This window comes from Dipteris shenzhenensis, chromosome 15 (genome assembly GCF_047967505.1).
Source record: "Dipteris shenzhenensis isolate YYH24624 ecotype China chromosome 15, Dip_SZ_1.0, whole genome shotgun sequence".
Lineage (NCBI taxonomy): Eukaryota > Viridiplantae > Streptophyta > Polypodiopsida > Gleicheniales > Dipteridaceae > Dipteris > Dipteris shenzhenensis.
Window position 1 is genome coordinate 23,763,805 of NC_141610.1, and position 17,721 is coordinate 23,781,525.

The 17,721-nt window shown below is 38.9% G+C and overlaps 1 protein-coding gene across 2 annotated transcripts; it reads right to left on the minus strand.

Moving 5' to 3' along the window:
* Nucleotides 1–6,620: 6,620 nt before the first annotated feature.
* Nucleotides 6,621–10,249, minus strand: LOC147893563 (pentatricopeptide repeat-containing protein At4g39530-like). Of its 2 annotated transcripts, none has more exons than XM_087385873.1 (3): nt 10,009–10,249; nt 9,756–9,828; nt 6,621–9,671 (listed from the first exon to the last, which is right to left on the minus strand). In XM_087385873.1, the coding sequence occupies exon 3, from the start codon at nt 9,579–9,581 to the stop codon at nt 7,104–7,106; it is 2,478 nt and encodes an 825-aa protein (XP_087241999.1). In that variant the 5' UTR covers nt 9,582–9,671; nt 9,756–9,828; nt 10,009–10,249; the 3' UTR covers nt 6,621–7,103. The 2 variants fall into 2 exon arrangements, with proteins under 2 accessions (XP_087241999.1, XP_087241997.1); XM_087385871.1 differs by having other exon boundaries at nt 9,756–9,832.
* Nucleotides 10,250–17,721: the final 7,472 nt, after the last annotated feature.

Sequence of the window (17,721 nt, forward strand, 5' to 3'; positions counted from 1 at the left end):
TGCATGTAGAACTTGCATGTAGAACTTGCATGTAGAACATGCATGTAGGAATCTTGCATGTAGGAGTTGCGAGTAGAAGTTGCAAGTAGAACATGCATGTTGCATGTTGCATGTAGGAGTTGCATGTAGAACTCGCATGTAGAATGTGCATGTAGGAATCACATGTAGGACTTGCATGTTGAAGATTCCTAAGAGAGATTATTCCTAGCCTTATGCAAGTACAAGCAGAGCTTTGCCGCTACTCTACACACACATTATGTACTACCTAAGTTCATATTGGCATAGAGTTAACACTCAACAAATGAAGGAACTTGTGAAAGCTAGGCTCACACTAGGTTGAAAAGAAGATCACCTTCACAACTATCAACACAAGCTTGTAGAGTTGCAACAAACTCTGGTGGCATGCACTTGAGGAGCTCACAAGGAAATGCATTCTACTCAAAGAACAACTTGCCACCAACTTATAGGAAACCACTACTCAAGCCCAAGTCTTGAAGTAGTGGTCAAGTACTAGTGAAGTACTCATCAATAATAACATTTCATCTTACAGATGAGCTAAGCTTAATGGTGCTTATACCTTGATCTACCATAAGTATAAGGAGAAATTTGATCAGCTACACTCCACAAAATTGCAATCTCACAGCTAGAACTCCAATTGCTAGTGCAGAACAATGAGGCAATGGATGAAATAGTAAATAAATTACCATTACAATGCATCACCATACTTTACCACACCTTGAGGAATCCCTACCAGAAGAAGATCATCTCAAAGAATGTGCACTTAATGGATGTACGCATGACATGGAAACATTCCATAGGGGCAAGAGTTTTGCCAAAAATTTGTCAAGCCTTGAAAAATGATGAATGAAATGCCATCTTGTCCATCCATGCAGGGTTTACTACATCAAGGACTGATGCTTTTGTTGCATATGTATGCCTCATGGTCACTCCTCCCTTAGGGTCATCGGTGGTTTGTCATGGGCACTCCTCCCCTCAGTGTCATCGGTGGTTTGTTATCTCTACTACAAAAAGCCTCAATCTTATCCATAGGAAATGGCATGTCCACCATCCCAACCTTGCAGCTGATGATCCCATCTCACCAAGAAAATATGTATTGGAGGATTAATTTGCCTATCTCACTTTTAACTTGCCATATCTCACCACTCTTTATGCCAATCTCCTAACTGCACTCCGGAGCCCTTGCTATTGTCACTCTCTTAATCTTTCTGATCTCTAGTCCAATATGTATTCCTCCACTACCAGTTTCCTCATGCCTCCCTCTCACCAATTCCACCTCACCCTACACTCTCAAATTATTTTTCAACCCTTATCCTTAAATATCTATGAGGGAGATGAGTTCTCCACAATTTCTTATATTTTGGACCCTGGAACCTCTTTCTAAACCTTTAACTACCAATCAAGGTGAAATCCTTCATTACCCCAATCATTGTGTTGATGAATTTTTCCTTCATGTGAGCATGCACTACCTCTACTTTGCACACTTTTTTCAAAAAAATAAATCTCTACTTTACACACTTGAGCCTATGTTTCTTACCAAAATACAACTTGGGGTCCTAAGCTACACATATACTATGACACCGATATATCTATAGATGACAAAAATCCACAGAACCCACACCCTACAAATGACGTAGAGTAGTGGCAACATTGATCTTGTGCACTACTTAGCTATATTGATTGCTTCACCTAACTGCAAGCAATGAAATCCCCTCCATGTATGGATGATAGTCTGAATAAAGAAAAGACAACCTACGATTAGACTTGGAAATCGCAAGGTAGCTCCTACAATATTGGTATCATACCTCTAGGAACAATGGTAGCACATCTCATCACTAAACACTAGCAACAAATATCTAAAACTCCTTAAGAAATGAAGGCAACAAAATAGCTACAACTCCATCACAAAATTAACCAGGAAAGGAACTTCTCTTTTAAATGTAAAGTGGAATCCTAAGCTATAGAAGTCTTCCAAAGAGGACTAATGTCCACTAGTAAAAAAATTGTGCAATGGCACTCAAAAAGAGAGATTCAAGTGAAACTTCAGTTGATCACTTATTGAACAGCCGATGGCAGGCATCAATCTCTAGAAAATGCGAGGATTGAGCAATGCTAGGCAATGAGATAGGTTGAGAGCTCAAACCAACTACTACTATGATACAAGATTGTGAAAGAAGGTATAGCAGAACAAAACTCCAGTCAACCATTTTCTTCATTTTCCTTCATGTTACTTGATACAATGGTTTCTTATCTCACTCATACACACATCATACCATATAACTCAACATACACATAACTACACATACAAGTCATCTGTATCAACAAAGATGATAGGCACAAAGAAATAACCTGGGGTATTTCATGAAGATGTAGTGGGGATGATGTAACATAGGAATTTAGTCCCCTTCGATTTTAGGAGGCATCCATTTGACTTGGTGAGATGTGAGTAGGGGCAGCCCAAAATGAAAGTACTAGCTCCTTGACCTTTGTTGTGCTAGTCCACCGGCCCTACCTTTGACATGTATCCAAATGCAATAACCCGTCTTTCTAGTAAGTCTACTTTGGGCAGCATATAAGCTCCGTCAATGAATGTTTAATGCTTTGGAGGCCACACAAACATTGAGCTGAGGTAGCTCACTTGACCCTACATTCATTAGCATTACCATGCTGGTCCATTTAGCAAACACATCATTAGAAGAATTCAATTGTTTCACCATTATCAAGTTTTTTTGAACTCTAAACATAATTTCTTAATGGACTTGAGCTTTAGATTTTCCTCTTTGATCTTACAACTTCTAAGTGATTGATGAGAATAGTTGTGGAGTGGCGACAACAATGCAAGGTATTTCAATGAGTATGCAAGGTGTATTAATGAGAGATGTTCTCTATAGGGTAGATGTGTTTTATGGTAAGGGTATCCATTTTAAATGTCTCCCTCAAAAAATATATTGCCCACTTTTTTACTTATGTATTGTTATTGTTGATCATTAACTTTGCCATTTTGCTGCTGCATATTTGAGTTCCTCAATTCGGCTTTCTCATATCGCTCCCTTTTCCTCCTATCTTTATACTCCCTTATAGTGATCTACTCATATCTTGCAATTATATTACAAGGACGATGGGACCAAACATGTGTACATCTTGTCCTATCCACTCTTTGTGGGTTGAATTCGCATCCCCAAGGGTGCATATAATATTGAAGTTGCAACTAATTTGGCGTTCCGAGGGAATTTTTCCAAGGCCTAAAGAGCAAAGGACTAACAAAACTATTGATTTGTGTTCTTGCACCATTATCGCACTAGTTACTTAGCACAAACCTAAGAATCTTTAGCTAGAGAAAATAACCTAGAATATGAGAAATCGCAAAATAGAAAGAGAGAATGAACACCTGATGCAAAGAAAGATCACTTAACAGCTCTCACACGGTCTTGGAATAGCATAGAGAAAGAGATGTTGACTTGAAACCGGTTGATATCTAGAACCATCCATTTTGAAATAGCATTGTCTAGATGGTTTGCTCGATTGCATCGAGAAACTATTTCTTTGCTAGGCAAATGCACCAGAAATGAAGGATGTAGAGCAAAAAGACATAAATAAGAATAATGGGTGATTATATTGATGCTATCTGTTGTCCTAATTGATGCACATGATTTCCTCTTCTTTTTCTTCCTCCTCTCCTCCTCTTTCTCCCTCCTCCTAAATGACACCATAAGCAAAACTTTTCAACATCCACTACTGCCAAAGTGCTCTAGCAACTCAACTCAAAACTATTCATTTGATCCTCCCTGCAACACCTCAGCCATGTCTCTTATTGACAGCCTTGGAGTAGCTCAACCAAAATCTCTTATCTTGCAACATGATGGAAGTTGGCCACTCTCTTCTCCCCTAGACTCCTTATAGAAACTCGGCTAAATGATTTGCTTGTTATAGTAAGTGCCCAAATATGACCTCCTCCACTACACTCTTTGCTTCATCCACCTTGAGACCTATTATAACACACTCTTTGAATACCATGGATTCTAGAACATTTGATACATGTCATTGAGCCTCTGCCGAGCTTAAACACCAGCTTACGTTCACTATCCTTGTCAGCAATACACAAAAGAGTACAAATGAGAACTAAAGGGATCCACTTTTCCATTAATGTATCGGTATGATAGTTGAAAATTTGTGAATAGAAAGCTAAAGATCAGTGAAAAAACAATGCTTTCCTAGAATTTCAATACTAATACATAAAATTACAAAGCTACTCTTGAGATACCATTTGATATTAGGGCTCCATCATCTTTCCTAGTAACCCCCTTTCCTTTCGTCGAAAAATGGATCCCAAGTACTTCCTTCCAATCTGCAAAATTATCCCAAAATGGACAAAGTCGGGTGGATCGTCCAATGCAAAAACAAAATATATGTATAAGAATTAGTCAAAAATTAGAACCACAACCAAAATTAGTCAACAAATTAGAGCCATAACCAAACTAGTCAACAAGTTAGAACCACAACCAAAATGGAGCCAAAAGTTGTTGTACGAAGGAGAATACTTGTAGGAATCCTTACTATCCCCTACTTTTCATGTGGTTTCAAGGAGACATCATTGGGATACAAACTAGAAGAAAAAATTAATTGGCCAAGGATAGAAAAGTTGAATGGTGAATTCAAGTAACATTGATCAAAGCAACTCAAGATACATGTAAAAATGATGGGTGACAATCCATCCAATTAAAAAAGATAGGACCATCTTCAGTGAGACATTGACTTTAATCTCAAAATATTGGTCCCAATAGATGAGCACATGAAACTTGTACTGCGCTTTGAGTCCAACAAGAAAGCCCCACGAACCATTAGTCATCTCTTCCAAAGAGTCAGTAGTCTTGAAGGCCTCTACATGTGTCAATTTAGGATGGTCACTTGAAACTTCTTGAAGATAGACAACAATATCTATGGAGCGGAATTTTGACATCTCCAAATACAATAGCATAATGCAAGTTAAAGTGAGACAAGTTCCACATCTCCTAGGTGAAGAAAATAGTAATATAATACTGTAGCACTAGTAAACAACCTTCATGACCAAGGACAAGTAATGAAATATGACTAGGGGAGGAGTTGACCTTGAAATGCACAAAATATTTCACAAGTCAGTACGCGTGCCATAAAAAGTATAGTCAATAGAAGCAATAAAAAGTACAAGCATTAGAACTACGTGTGTGAGTTGTGTAGGGACATAGCTTTGCTCGTAATAAGTTAATCTTATTAGATTATTTAGCAAGTATTATAGTGGTAGCAAGATCGTGATACTCTCCAAAAAACATTGGTAGACTTCGCTAGAATTTTTAATTCCATGAAAGAAAAAGGCTAGATCTATTGAGAGAAAAGTTTCATATTCCAAGTGTGTTTTGAAGCTATAGAGAGAAATACAAAGTCTAGAGAGAGAAGTGACCTTGAGTACGCATTGACTTAAGGCTAAGAGCCATATCTTTGGTTTTGAAGTTCATATATTTTGCTCTTACATTGAGAGGGCAAGAGGGATACATATTAATCCCCCAAAAGGTGAAGGCCCCTTAGTACTAGATTCGAATTCACAAATCTGCCCTTCCACACACATCCTCACCCCACTAAGATATGGAGCATTATATTGTGAATTCACAAATCTACCCTTCCACACACATCCTTACCATTAAGATATGGAGCATTATATTGTTAATCCACCTCATAAGGTTAATTGCCCCCACATCCCTCCTTCCATCCTCATCTCAATCTCCAACTAATTAAATTGAATATACCTTTGTAAGACTAGAATATGTCCAATCATTCAAATTTAGATTTTTTGTTATTCTAAAGACCAAAAATCTACATAGAAAATAAAAGAGAAAATTAAAGAGAAGAAAAAAGAGGTAAACAAAAACTTTTATGAAAAACAAAAGGAAGACGTACTTAGCAACCAAAGCAACACTTAAACCCAGTGCTTACTAAAATACGTCAAATAAACAAAAGAGAAAGAAAACAAGAAAGGAAGAAGGTGACTAAGCAAAAACAAACAAGCAAGTCAAGAAACAAAATCTTCCAAAAAAACAGGAATAAAATCTCTCTCTCTCTCTCTCTCTCTCTCTCTCATAAAAAGCTAAATGGACCCTTTACACTTATGTATCACTTCCTAAAAAGAGGCAAAATTACATTCCTAACTTAGAAAGCACAAGCATACTCAATCAAACTCTTTTGAAGCTAAAAGAAAAACGGGCTATTCAACTCCCACTTTTTGTTCTCAGCTTATGTTCAATCATTCTAAACATACCTAAGGCCAATACACCATAGATAAAAGACTTCTAATAAATTGAATAACCATTTTTTTCCAAGTGGGGCACACTTAGAATTCGTCTATGCTGGATATGTACATGGAATCACTATCAAGTTTTTGCAATTGACTTTCTTTTGAGCTTTCTTTAATTTGTGATAATGAACCACATAAGTCTTGTAGGTTTATACAAGCTCAAGTGATAGATGTATATGTGAAGCTTATTGTGAATTGTGCAGGTATTTCTTAGGTGTGCAAGAAAGACTTCACCATTAGAATTCGAATATGCTCTCGTGGTCTACTTTAAGTGGTTCTTAATACTTTTATTGCCAAATATAGCTTAATAGCTTTTTTGTATCTCTCTCTTTGCAAATACAATGCTTATTTTCTAGAAACAGAAATTCCAGATTCACATTTCGACCTATTTTCCATCCTTCTAGCAGGAAAGTTTCAGTTAAGAATGTAGATGCATAGCATACCAAAATCCCCACAAAGCACACTTTCCTCCCTTGAAGACTGAAAGCAGTTGCATCCTTGACCCTAGGTTGGTCTATCCTCATATCGTGTTCCAGTTGCATGACAGTCCTTACAAACCTGGAGATTCTTTAACAACACATATGAGTGTCCCATTGGCTGTATTAATTAGGGCACATGCGATAGCCAACTTCTCATTGTGCCCACATAACCACCTTTAATTACACCAACGGTGTCTCATGACACCCAGGTCTGGGATATACCCTCATTGTTTAGGGGAAATCTTTTAGCTTTTCATATATGATTTGCTTCGGGAATGTCTTGTTTACCCCACAAAAAACGAACACAAAATACCACCAATGTCAGTCTGACTCTGTCCTGTTCTCTTCCATCCCTGTTCTGTCGCTCTCATTGCCTCGACCTTTTTCGCTTCCTCCAACATGAGAGCATCTGCATATATGTTAGACATTAACACATAAGCTACATCATCCTTTTCATCCAATTGCACTGCATGTTCAAAGGCCAGTCTTCCAAGCTCCACATTACCCCACTTTCGACAAGCAGCCAACACAGTAAGCCACGCCACAATATTAGGAGGGAAAGGCATCGTCTTCACCATCGCTACTGCCTCAATTAATTGCCCTGCACGGCCAAGGAGATCAACCATGCCAATGTGGTGCTCAAAAGTTGGAGTGATGCCATAGTCGTTCATGGCCTCGAAGTACTTCTGGCCCTGATGCACTCGACCCGTGTGACTGCATACAGTAAGCACAATAGAGAATGTGACCTCATTAGGCTTTACCCCTTCTCCTTTCATTCTCTCAAGCATATGGAAAACAGTTTCACTCTCTCCTAGTTGGGCATATCCTGCAATTAGTGCACTCCACGAGACTACGTCTCGTATTGGCAGATTATCAAATGCTTCCCATGCTTCTGCAAGTGCAGCACATTTGGCATACATATCCACCAAGGTGCTGCCAACGCCAACATCCCTTTCCATCCCCTGTCTGATAATCTCGGTGTGTATTTCTCTGCCCTTACCTATGCCTCCTATGCTGCCACAAGCTTTCAAGCTGCAACTGAATGAGACAGTACTTGGAGAGAGACCCTCAAGCTGCATTTGTTCAAGACAGTCCAGCGCTAACTCACCAAGCCCACGCTCAGCATATCCTGCCATTAGTACATTCCATGAGACCTCATCTCGAACTGGCAGCTTGTCAAACGCTTCCTGTGCTTTTGCAAGCGAACCACATTTGGCATACATATCCACCAAGGTGTTGCCAACAGAAAGGTGTCTTTCCAGGCCCTTTCTGGCAATCTCAGCATGTATTTCTTCGCCCTTGTCTATTGCTCCTATGCTGCCACAAGCTTTCAAACTGCAAACAAATGTGACAGCATCTGGAGAGAGCCCCTCCAGCTTCATCTGTTCAAGACAGTTCAGGACATCCTCACCAAGCCCATGCTCAGCATATCCTGCCATAAGTGTGTTCCATGAGACCTCATTTCGAACTGGCAGCCTGTCAAATGCTTCCCGTGCTTCTTCACACGAGCCACATTTGACATACATATCCACCAAGGTACTGCCAACAACAAGATGTCTTTCCAGCCCCTTTCTAGCAATCTCGGCATGTATATCTCGGCCTTTGTATATGGCTCCTATGCTGCCACAAGCTTTCAAGCTGCAAAGAAATGTGACAGCATTTGGAGAAATGCCCTCCACTTTCATCTGCTCGAGACATTTCAGTGCTTCCTCACCAAGCCCATGCTCAGCATATCCTGCCATTAGTGCAGTCCATGAGACCTCATTTCGAACTGGCAGCATGTCAAACGCTTCCCGTGCTTCTGCAAGTGAATCACATTTGGCATACATATCCACTAAGGTGCTGCCAAGAAAAAGATGTCTTTCCAGCCCCTTTCTCGCAATATCGGCGTGTATTTCTCGGCCCCTGCCTATGGCTCCTGTAATGCCACAAGCTTTCAAGGTGCAAACAAATGTAACAGCGTTTGGGTAGAGACCCTCCAGTTGCATCTGTTCAAGACAGTGCAGAGCTTCCTCACCAAGCCCATGCTCCGCGTATCCTGTCATCAGCGCATTCCATGACACCTCGTCTCGAATTGACAGCTTGTTAAACGCTTCCCGTGCTTCTGCAAGCGAGCCACATTTGGCATACATATCCACCAAAGTGTTGCCAACAAAAAGATCTTGTTCTAGCGCCTTTCTGATAATCTCAGCATGTATTTCTTGGCCTCTCTCTGCATTCTTTAGCCTAGCACAAGCCTTCACTATGGCCATGAAGGTAAACTTATCAGGATGTACAGGACCCTCTTTCATTTTCTGGTATAGGTTGAGGGCATGCTGTGATTCCCCACATTCAACATAACCCAAGATGAGAGAAGTCCAAGAATAAACATTCCGATCAGCCAACTTGTTGAAAACCTGCTGAGCATCGCACATGCTTCCAACTTGGACCAACATTGGGATGAGGTAGTTACCAAGAGATCTATGATCTTCCAGCCCATTTTTGCACATGTACGCATACAAACGCTTGGTGTACGCTACATTCTTCAATGTTCGGCACTTCTGCACGATGCATATAAGGTTCTGAACTGAAGGCGGCTGGGGCATCTGTTCCATAGACTTAAGTGCTTCATCTATGCTGAGCGTCTCGCAGCTACTCTTCTCGAGGAGGTCGGGTGCATTCACATTTACTCCAGACCTGAAGCCAAACATCTTGCCACAGTCCTCCCCCAGCCCAGGGTCCTGAGCCTGACCAAAGGATGCCTGGGCCTTTTTATCCAACATGTCTTTAACCCAACCTGGGTTGTACCAGCCGTCTATCCATAGCGACTCCTTGGTAATCTTATGCTTGAAATCTGGACATCTTGGGTTTGGCTGATATTGAGATTCAAGGAAAACTCGTCAGACTATGCAATCTACAGCTTTACCTGTGCAAAGCATTCATGGCAGCACACTTACTTTGCTGTCTCGATCGTCCCACCATTGGGAGGGATCCGTGAAGTACTGCTTCCATAAACGCTCGATCCCTGACCTACCTGCGAAGGATGACCACAACGAAATTCAACTGCGAAAGGTGGGCGTCGCCAGAAAAAAAAAAAATCCCCGCAATTTAAAAATAAGGGCATTCCTGCTTATCCGGTTAACCAAGTTACCCATGCAAGACTAGCAGGGAGTTCTGAATTTCCAGCGGTACAGAAGAAGACGGCAGTACCTGAGTGGGAAAAGTCCTCCACCATCGCTGAACTGTCCCGGGGTGAACCCATCGAAGAGTTAGGGCGTGATTGCTTGCGCAGGTGAGCTGCCAACCAGTCGGAGTGTGGATCTCCACTACGGATAAACCCCACGACAGGGCTACATGGTTTCGTTGTGGTTCCGTCACACAAAGTATAGCAGGGATCTCCTCCTGTATATACTTTCGTCATAATTTCCGAAGAACTAAACAAGTGAGTACAACTTCAACGGCTCCAAGTGAGTACAACTTCAAATTGGTTCTGTCAAAATAAAACAATATCGACTATAGAAGAAGCCTCAACAAGTGGGAAAGACAACTGGTTCAAAGAATTGTTTGCGACGGCGTTTCAACATTCTCTTTTCTCTCACTAAATTAAAAAGTACTTGGATAAGCAAGGTCTTATGTTCTCTTTCTCTTGCCAATTTTGACAAGTACTCTATGTTTTTGCAATAATCTTTTCGATGTTGGAGTGCTAGCATTACACATGGGAGATGTTCTTTGACTAGAGTGGCACTAGCTAGGGGTGCAGCAATCTGGGAGTGATCATAGCCCCTATCGGTAGATTTGCACCTCCTGTGTCATGGACTATCTTTGTGCCTCCTTACTGATGAGCTTGCTTGCTGCTCATCTTAGCCTGATTTTGACCGGATTGATTTGTCACTTCGGAGGAGAATAGCCACATTTTGCACCACTAGGTTCGAGATCAGCCGGTGATGCATGGTTTAAAAAGACCAATAAGTAGTAGTCTATGTCAGAAGCAAGCAGCATGACAAGATTTCGCGAGATGAAAGTAAGTTCACCAAGTGTTGGGGAAGCTAATTAGCTCATGAATGACTATTGAGTACCCATGGAATTCTTTTATCTTGACTAGAGTGTATGAAGGGATGTATTATGCCAACGATTTCAACTATGGAGGCCCTTAGCTATATGCGAGGCTTGTGATAGTGGCTTAGCTTGGACAACGTTCACCACGATCACCGAAGGCAAGTAGAGTGTTATGTATATAAATTCATTACAGTTTTCCTTATGCTACTTTGCACGAACCACCAATGCCTAAGGTGTAGGATAGGATTTGCATCTCACAAGCTCCTTATAGCCTAGGAGCTTGAAGGCACGACATCTTGACCTTCTACTCACAGTATTCATAGTGATGAAGAACAAGGAGGAGGAGCTAGAAAGCAAGTTAAGAAGCAACAATCAAGATGGGAGTTTTGGGGAGGAATAGGATCCTAGACAACAACGCAATAAGAAGCGATATCACAAGGATACTCAGCATCAAATTCAAGAGATTGAAAGGTAAATGGATGAAAGTTTGTTGAGAAAAGGTGGACTACAGCTCTGTGTGATGCAAGTCTTAGGAGATGAAGTCCTAGCTCAATTTTGTTGGCAAGAAAAGCTCTCAGCCTATGATGTGGTTGCAGGTTGTTCAAGGAATGCCCACATGAAATGAGAAGGCACGGCTCAAGCTTAGCAAGGAGCCAAACCTCAACGAATGTACATGAATGTTTTTCTCTAGCTTGGCACACACCTAGTTTCTTTATGCTTAATCGCTAACTCGACTCTCGACTCGGGAGTGTCTTCATTTTTAAGCCTCCTTGTTTGGGTTCTTTGCTTTCATTGATATTACAGCTCTTCTACATTCAATCTCGTTGAACTGCATGTTTGGCGCTATGGGAGAATTTATTCAGTTTCAATATGGGTGTACTCTTCATTATTATACGATGCTTACTCCCAATACTAGCTTGAACCATTTGGGGTCAGACAATGTGGAGTCTCTTTCTCATTGCATCACCTCCATTCATTTAGCATCTCGTGGTCAAGCAAAGTCCCAAATAAAGGATGCTAACATTAATTTTCCACATCTCACAATTTGAAAGAAACCTCTCGGTGAACTTCTCGCTAAAGCCATTGAAGCATCTTGGAGCAAGCTATACATCAATGGCATTGCACTTGACACATGACCAATGAAGAACCAGACGTTCATGGAGTTGAGCCATAATAAAGCTCAATCAACAAAAAATAATCCCTTCAAAGGTTTGTTTTCTTGTATGAAGAAGAAGAATCCAATATTTCAAGCCATTGCATGGAGTACCATTAGGAGGATTACCAAAAGGCGAGCGACAAAAAGCGAGCGAGCCAAAAAAAGCGAGCAATAAAAAACAATAAAAGATTTATAAATCCCCCATTTCAGTAGCAAAAAATAATAACTTATTCAAAAGTCCATATGTTTCCTCAATGCTAGAAGGTTAAATATGCATATAACTTTCTGAGCCACTAACACTAATTTCACATCATCCATGAGATAGTTTTTATGTCCAATTTCTAATTCATTGTCTGTATTAAAGACAAACCCTACAATAAGTGCAATCAAGTTCCCTCTTTCCACTAGAGTAATTGAGATCATCAATGCAACCTTCCACATAGGTGGGGTGTTTCCAAGGACTCCTTGCATGGATTAGACTAGATTCCATGCATATGTAAATGCTTAGCTTTTTTAACTCTTTTCACTCTTGGAATGAAACCCATGTTCCTTGTTACTAGAAAAATATCCTTCCCTAATGATTTATTCTTAGCTCCCACTAATCTAACCAATGCAACAAATTAACCACAAATTCATATTTGGTGCATTAAATTTTACTAGATGGTGCACAAAAACATGATAATCATCTAAAGTACACCTTGCCATTTGATTTGATATGTAACATGACCCTATTTGGACTTGTAAATCAAAAGACCTGTTTTGGCCCAAAAGAGGACATTTTCACATCCCTGTATTTTTGCAAGATGTCAACATATGATTTTTTTGGCCCAAAAGATGAGTTTTTAACATCCCTACATCTTTTTATTGTCAAATATAAATGGCATAATGTTACATATCAAATCAAATGACAAGGCATGATTTAGATCAATATCATGCCTTTTTCCACCATCTAAAAATTGTGTGCATCAGAATATGAATTTTGTGAGATTCTGTCCATTTTTTTGCACCAAGTTTAAAGCAAGGTTTCCCATAATGGGGAGCGAGAAGACACTGTCTATTTTGGCAAAAAAAAAAACCAAATTTTAACATCCTGTACCTTTTAATTGCACTCTGGGGATCACTCTTCATAAACCCATAAAGCATGTGCAAGCAAGCATGTATTAAAAATTACCCCTATTCTTGCAATTTACATTTTGTCATGTAAATGGTTGAACCCATGTATGTGTTTACATTTTAAAATATCTACATATATAAATTACATCAAGTTGCTATTTTATAAATCCCCTCATGCACACAAACAACATGTAAGTCCCCCCACTAAAAAATACCCCTCAATACACAAAAGTGGTATGTTACATGTTTATGAGTGACCCCCCAGGATAATTGCCAAACCCAAATGGGGTCATGTTACAATAATCCTTAACTTTAGACTACTCAATTTCAAGAAATGTGACACATAACCACTCTTTTGAAAACTTTATACTTCAAGCAATTATTTTATAAAAAACTTAGATTCTTTCTTTGCTTGCTTGATTTTCCAATCACTTCAACTAATTGTCGCTCACTTTTTTGGGCTTGCTCACTTTTTCTTGCTCGCTCTATTGATTGCCTCTACCATTAGCAAGGAAAGTGTGCGTGCATGATTCCAATTAGCAAGGAAGGCCTTCAAGACACTATGCAAGTACCATTAGCAAGGAAATGTTTCGATCTTGAACACTGAAGCAGAGAAGGATTTAGAACATGGCTATGGACCTCATGGAGCTCAAGGTGTTGTAGGCCAAAAGTAAGAGAGACACGGCCTTGATGAGTTGTTGGAGCTTATGGAAGACATCGAGAGGAAGCTGGGTCATGTGGCTAAGGCATGAACTGTGAGAGATGTGCGAATATTATTCACCTTGTTGTAAAGGTCATTGTATTCACCTTGTTGTGAAGATTCATTGTGTTTTCCCACTTTAAGGCATGCCTAATGAAGATTATTCACCTTGTTTTTTAGTATTGAAAATATGAGTTTTATATCAATAAAGAAAGAAAACACACTTTTTTTTTTTGTGAAACCAAGATACTTATATTATGAAACATTCATTTACATCTGGGCAATGCTCAAAAGCTCATGGGTAGCACTAAAGGAAGGTTTCCCTCAAGGCTCTAATAATAATATTCAAATTCGTGGCTTAGCATTGAAGTCTAAAGTATCTAGAATTTCCACCATTACTAAACGAGGGAAATCATTTGAATGTTGTTGTTGTTGGAAGACCATCGAGTTCCTATGTCTCCAAATGTTTTGGATCTTTATTATGAGGATGAGGGACCACAGTTGTTACTACGTTTCATTAAGCCACCCTTTGTCAACTGGTACCGGTTGCATTTGCATTGAAGGTGGTGACGAAGGTGTAAGGTTAACGAAAGTTGGAGACTTCCAAGAGTTTTCTGTTTTGGTAAATGAAAGAGAGATTCATTAAAGAAAATAGCGAAAGATCAAATCATTATCTCAATAACCAAATGTATCAAGATGCAGGTGGGATAGCAAGCTGAAATGCCCTTGAGAAGATCATCTAGAGTGTCTAGACTGCCAAATAGGTTTGTTCTAGGGGCAAAAGGTTCAAGATCAAATAGCAAAAGATCACATCATTATCTCAATAACAAATGTATCAAGATCAAAAGGTCCAAAATAGAGGGAATTTTCAAGGTAGAATAGACACTTGTCTCATGTCCAAATTTTCTTTAAGATATATGCCTCCTATACCTACTAGAGCATCCACAATGTAAACTATCAAAATAGCAAAGCATTCTTTAGTAGTAACACACTTGAGTCCAATATAGTTTGAAAAGTCATTATGTTTCTTACCTACCACATTAATTATAACAAAAAACCTCTAACCCAAGGCTTTTGAGATATAAATCACAATGTTTCCAAATATGTAAGGCAACCATTATTGTTAAAGGCCATAGAGAGGCAATCCCAAACCACATAAAGGACACATGGGATGGATATTCATCCTCAAATTTAATTTGCCTCTACTATAGCAACCATTTTTTTATTATCAATAAGATTGAACTTAGCCATTCCCATATTCTACAACATAATCTTGATTCTATTTTCCCAACATTTTAGTGAGTCTATTATTCCTTATAAACCATTCAATCTATTTAGCACGTTATCCTTCTTGTTAAAAATTTATGTCAATAGCCTTAGCAATGATTTAGAAAGAGAAGTACAAATCATTTTTGTCAATAGCTATAGCAATGATTTTAGTAAGAGAAGTAGCACTCATCCTTTACATAAACATTAGTAGGTCATCCATCACTACCAATTTCAATATTTTCATGTAAACACTTACTAACCTTGCACTTTAATATCTTGCAAATTGCTTGAATTCATTCCAATTTGAAAACGTGTTTTGGGAATTATTGGAAGAGTCGGTCTTATAGTCTCATGGACTACTATAAAATATCATAGGTTCATGTGTGGGTAAACGCCATTTATAGAAATATTTTCTTTTCTTCAATAAATATGAAGTTGTAGGTCTCTCCATGTGTGCTCCTACATTGCCCTTCATGTGTGCTCCTATATAAATTGCATTTTCTCTTATTTTGCTGACAAGGTCTAGCTTTAGACCTTATCTCCCTTGTTTGGCTTAATTCCATTTTCTATCGACTTTTGAGGCCATAGGGCTTGAGATGATAATCTTGAAGCCTAACTACTCATGGTCTGTTTTCATGAAACTATAGAAGAGACAAACATATTTATGAGCCTATATTGTCCCTCCGATGGGGGAAAGTGCCCATATGTGTGGAACACATGTATTTTTGCTATGGACTCGTCTACATGTATGATAAGATTGAGAATTAAGAAGAAATTGAGCTGATGCAAGTGAAGGGAGCATGGTGCAAGACATGAAAGGGTGCTTGGCCCTTTCAATAGTGGCCCTTGGGAGCCAAGGCCTACATACCCCATTTCACTATCCTTAGCCTATGACTCTTGAATGCCTACCATTCCAATGCATCCATGCATCCTACCCATTCCTACCCCCAAGGAACTAGCATGTGTGACTACTCATGTTCTATTAAAATATCAAATAGTCAAATACATAATCCCTGGCTCTTGGTGATTGTACCTACCTTCTATTTTAATATATTTCACCACTTAGGCTTATAAAAATATAGCCCATAAATCTTTTCATGAAATTGTGACTAAGGAACAAGGGGAGCTTTGGAATGGAGCTAAAAGGCTTTAATTTAAGCCCTATATGTATAAGTAGTTGGGTCATAGAATTTAAGACCTTGCTATAGCAATGAATGTGAGCTACAACAAGTTGCAACAACTCGTACACTAAGGTAAGGGGTGAGAATATGGACAAACAAAAACTAAGACATAATAAGTCTTTTTGAAGAGAGGAAAATGGCATGTTTTGGGTGATAGCTAGGTTCCCATGGTCATGTAGAAGCATTGACAAATGTTTAAACATCTGGTGACCCACAAATGCCTCTTTACAAATTTGCCTAGTAGATTAAGACTTGTAGACCCATGCACTACTAGCAAATGCTACTTTAAAAGGTGAATTTTGTCTGTAAGCCTTCTCATTGCAACTACTCATGTCCTTCTATATTGCACATTGTTTTCAGTTCCTTTGCGTTGACATGTCTTCCATATTTGGAATACTGCCACAATTGCAACTATTGATGTAATGCTCAATCCTTTTGTATTAGGCATTGTTGTCATGTCCATTTTGTTAAACTGTGTTCCATATTTTGCATTTTCTTGTCCTTGCATGCTCATGGATTAGCTTTGTATAGTCTATTTGATCAATGAAAATCTTGTAGGTTTGAGCTTTTGTTTGAAACTTTGTATGTAATGGCTAACATCTATTTTAGAATAGAATTTAATGTTATATGCTTTGAGATTTAACCTTCTTCAAAGATGTAATTATGGTAGTGAAATGTAAATTTTGCATTGTCAAATTATGTGGCTTTGTATGCATATGGTATGGATTTTTGTCAAATTATGTGACTTTGTATGCATTTGATATGGATCTTTGCATGATACATTCCCTTGTCCCAAATCTATAATCTCATATTGATCTAAAAAAGTGTTGTACTGAAAAAAAATTCATTTCCTTTGCATGATGCCCTAGACCTTGGTGATTGCCTTCTTTGTGTCATTGGTTGAGACTTTATCACTAATATGATTCTTATCCATATGTATTTGGAAGTTTCCATGATTTTTAGGACTCTCATGTTTAGGATTTTTGTCCTTTGCATTTGCATATTCCATGCTTGCTTTTTTGCCTTTCAAATTTGATATTTGTTCTTGGACTTCAAAGTTTACTTCATTAAGTATGCATTTTCCTTCTAGTTATATTACTTTTGACCAAATATCATTACATAATCATCATAAATTGGTGGAAACTAGTATGCTAATAGATCCAACTTATTGTGCACATTCTACATGTGTTGATTTGATTTTCTATGTCAAGTACCATCTGATGGAGTTTCATCAATGTCAAATATTGTTCCACTAATTCCATCTTAGTGCTAGCAATGTGTTGGTATTTCATCAATTAATATGATAGCTTTGACAAAATATGGAGGGGAGAGGAGAAGAGTGGAGATGAGGAGAGAGGGCATAGCTAGAGAGCACACCACAAATGACTAATTGTACACTAGATTTAGTTGAAAAAATAGAATATATACAAACCCATTTAGGGTTAGGG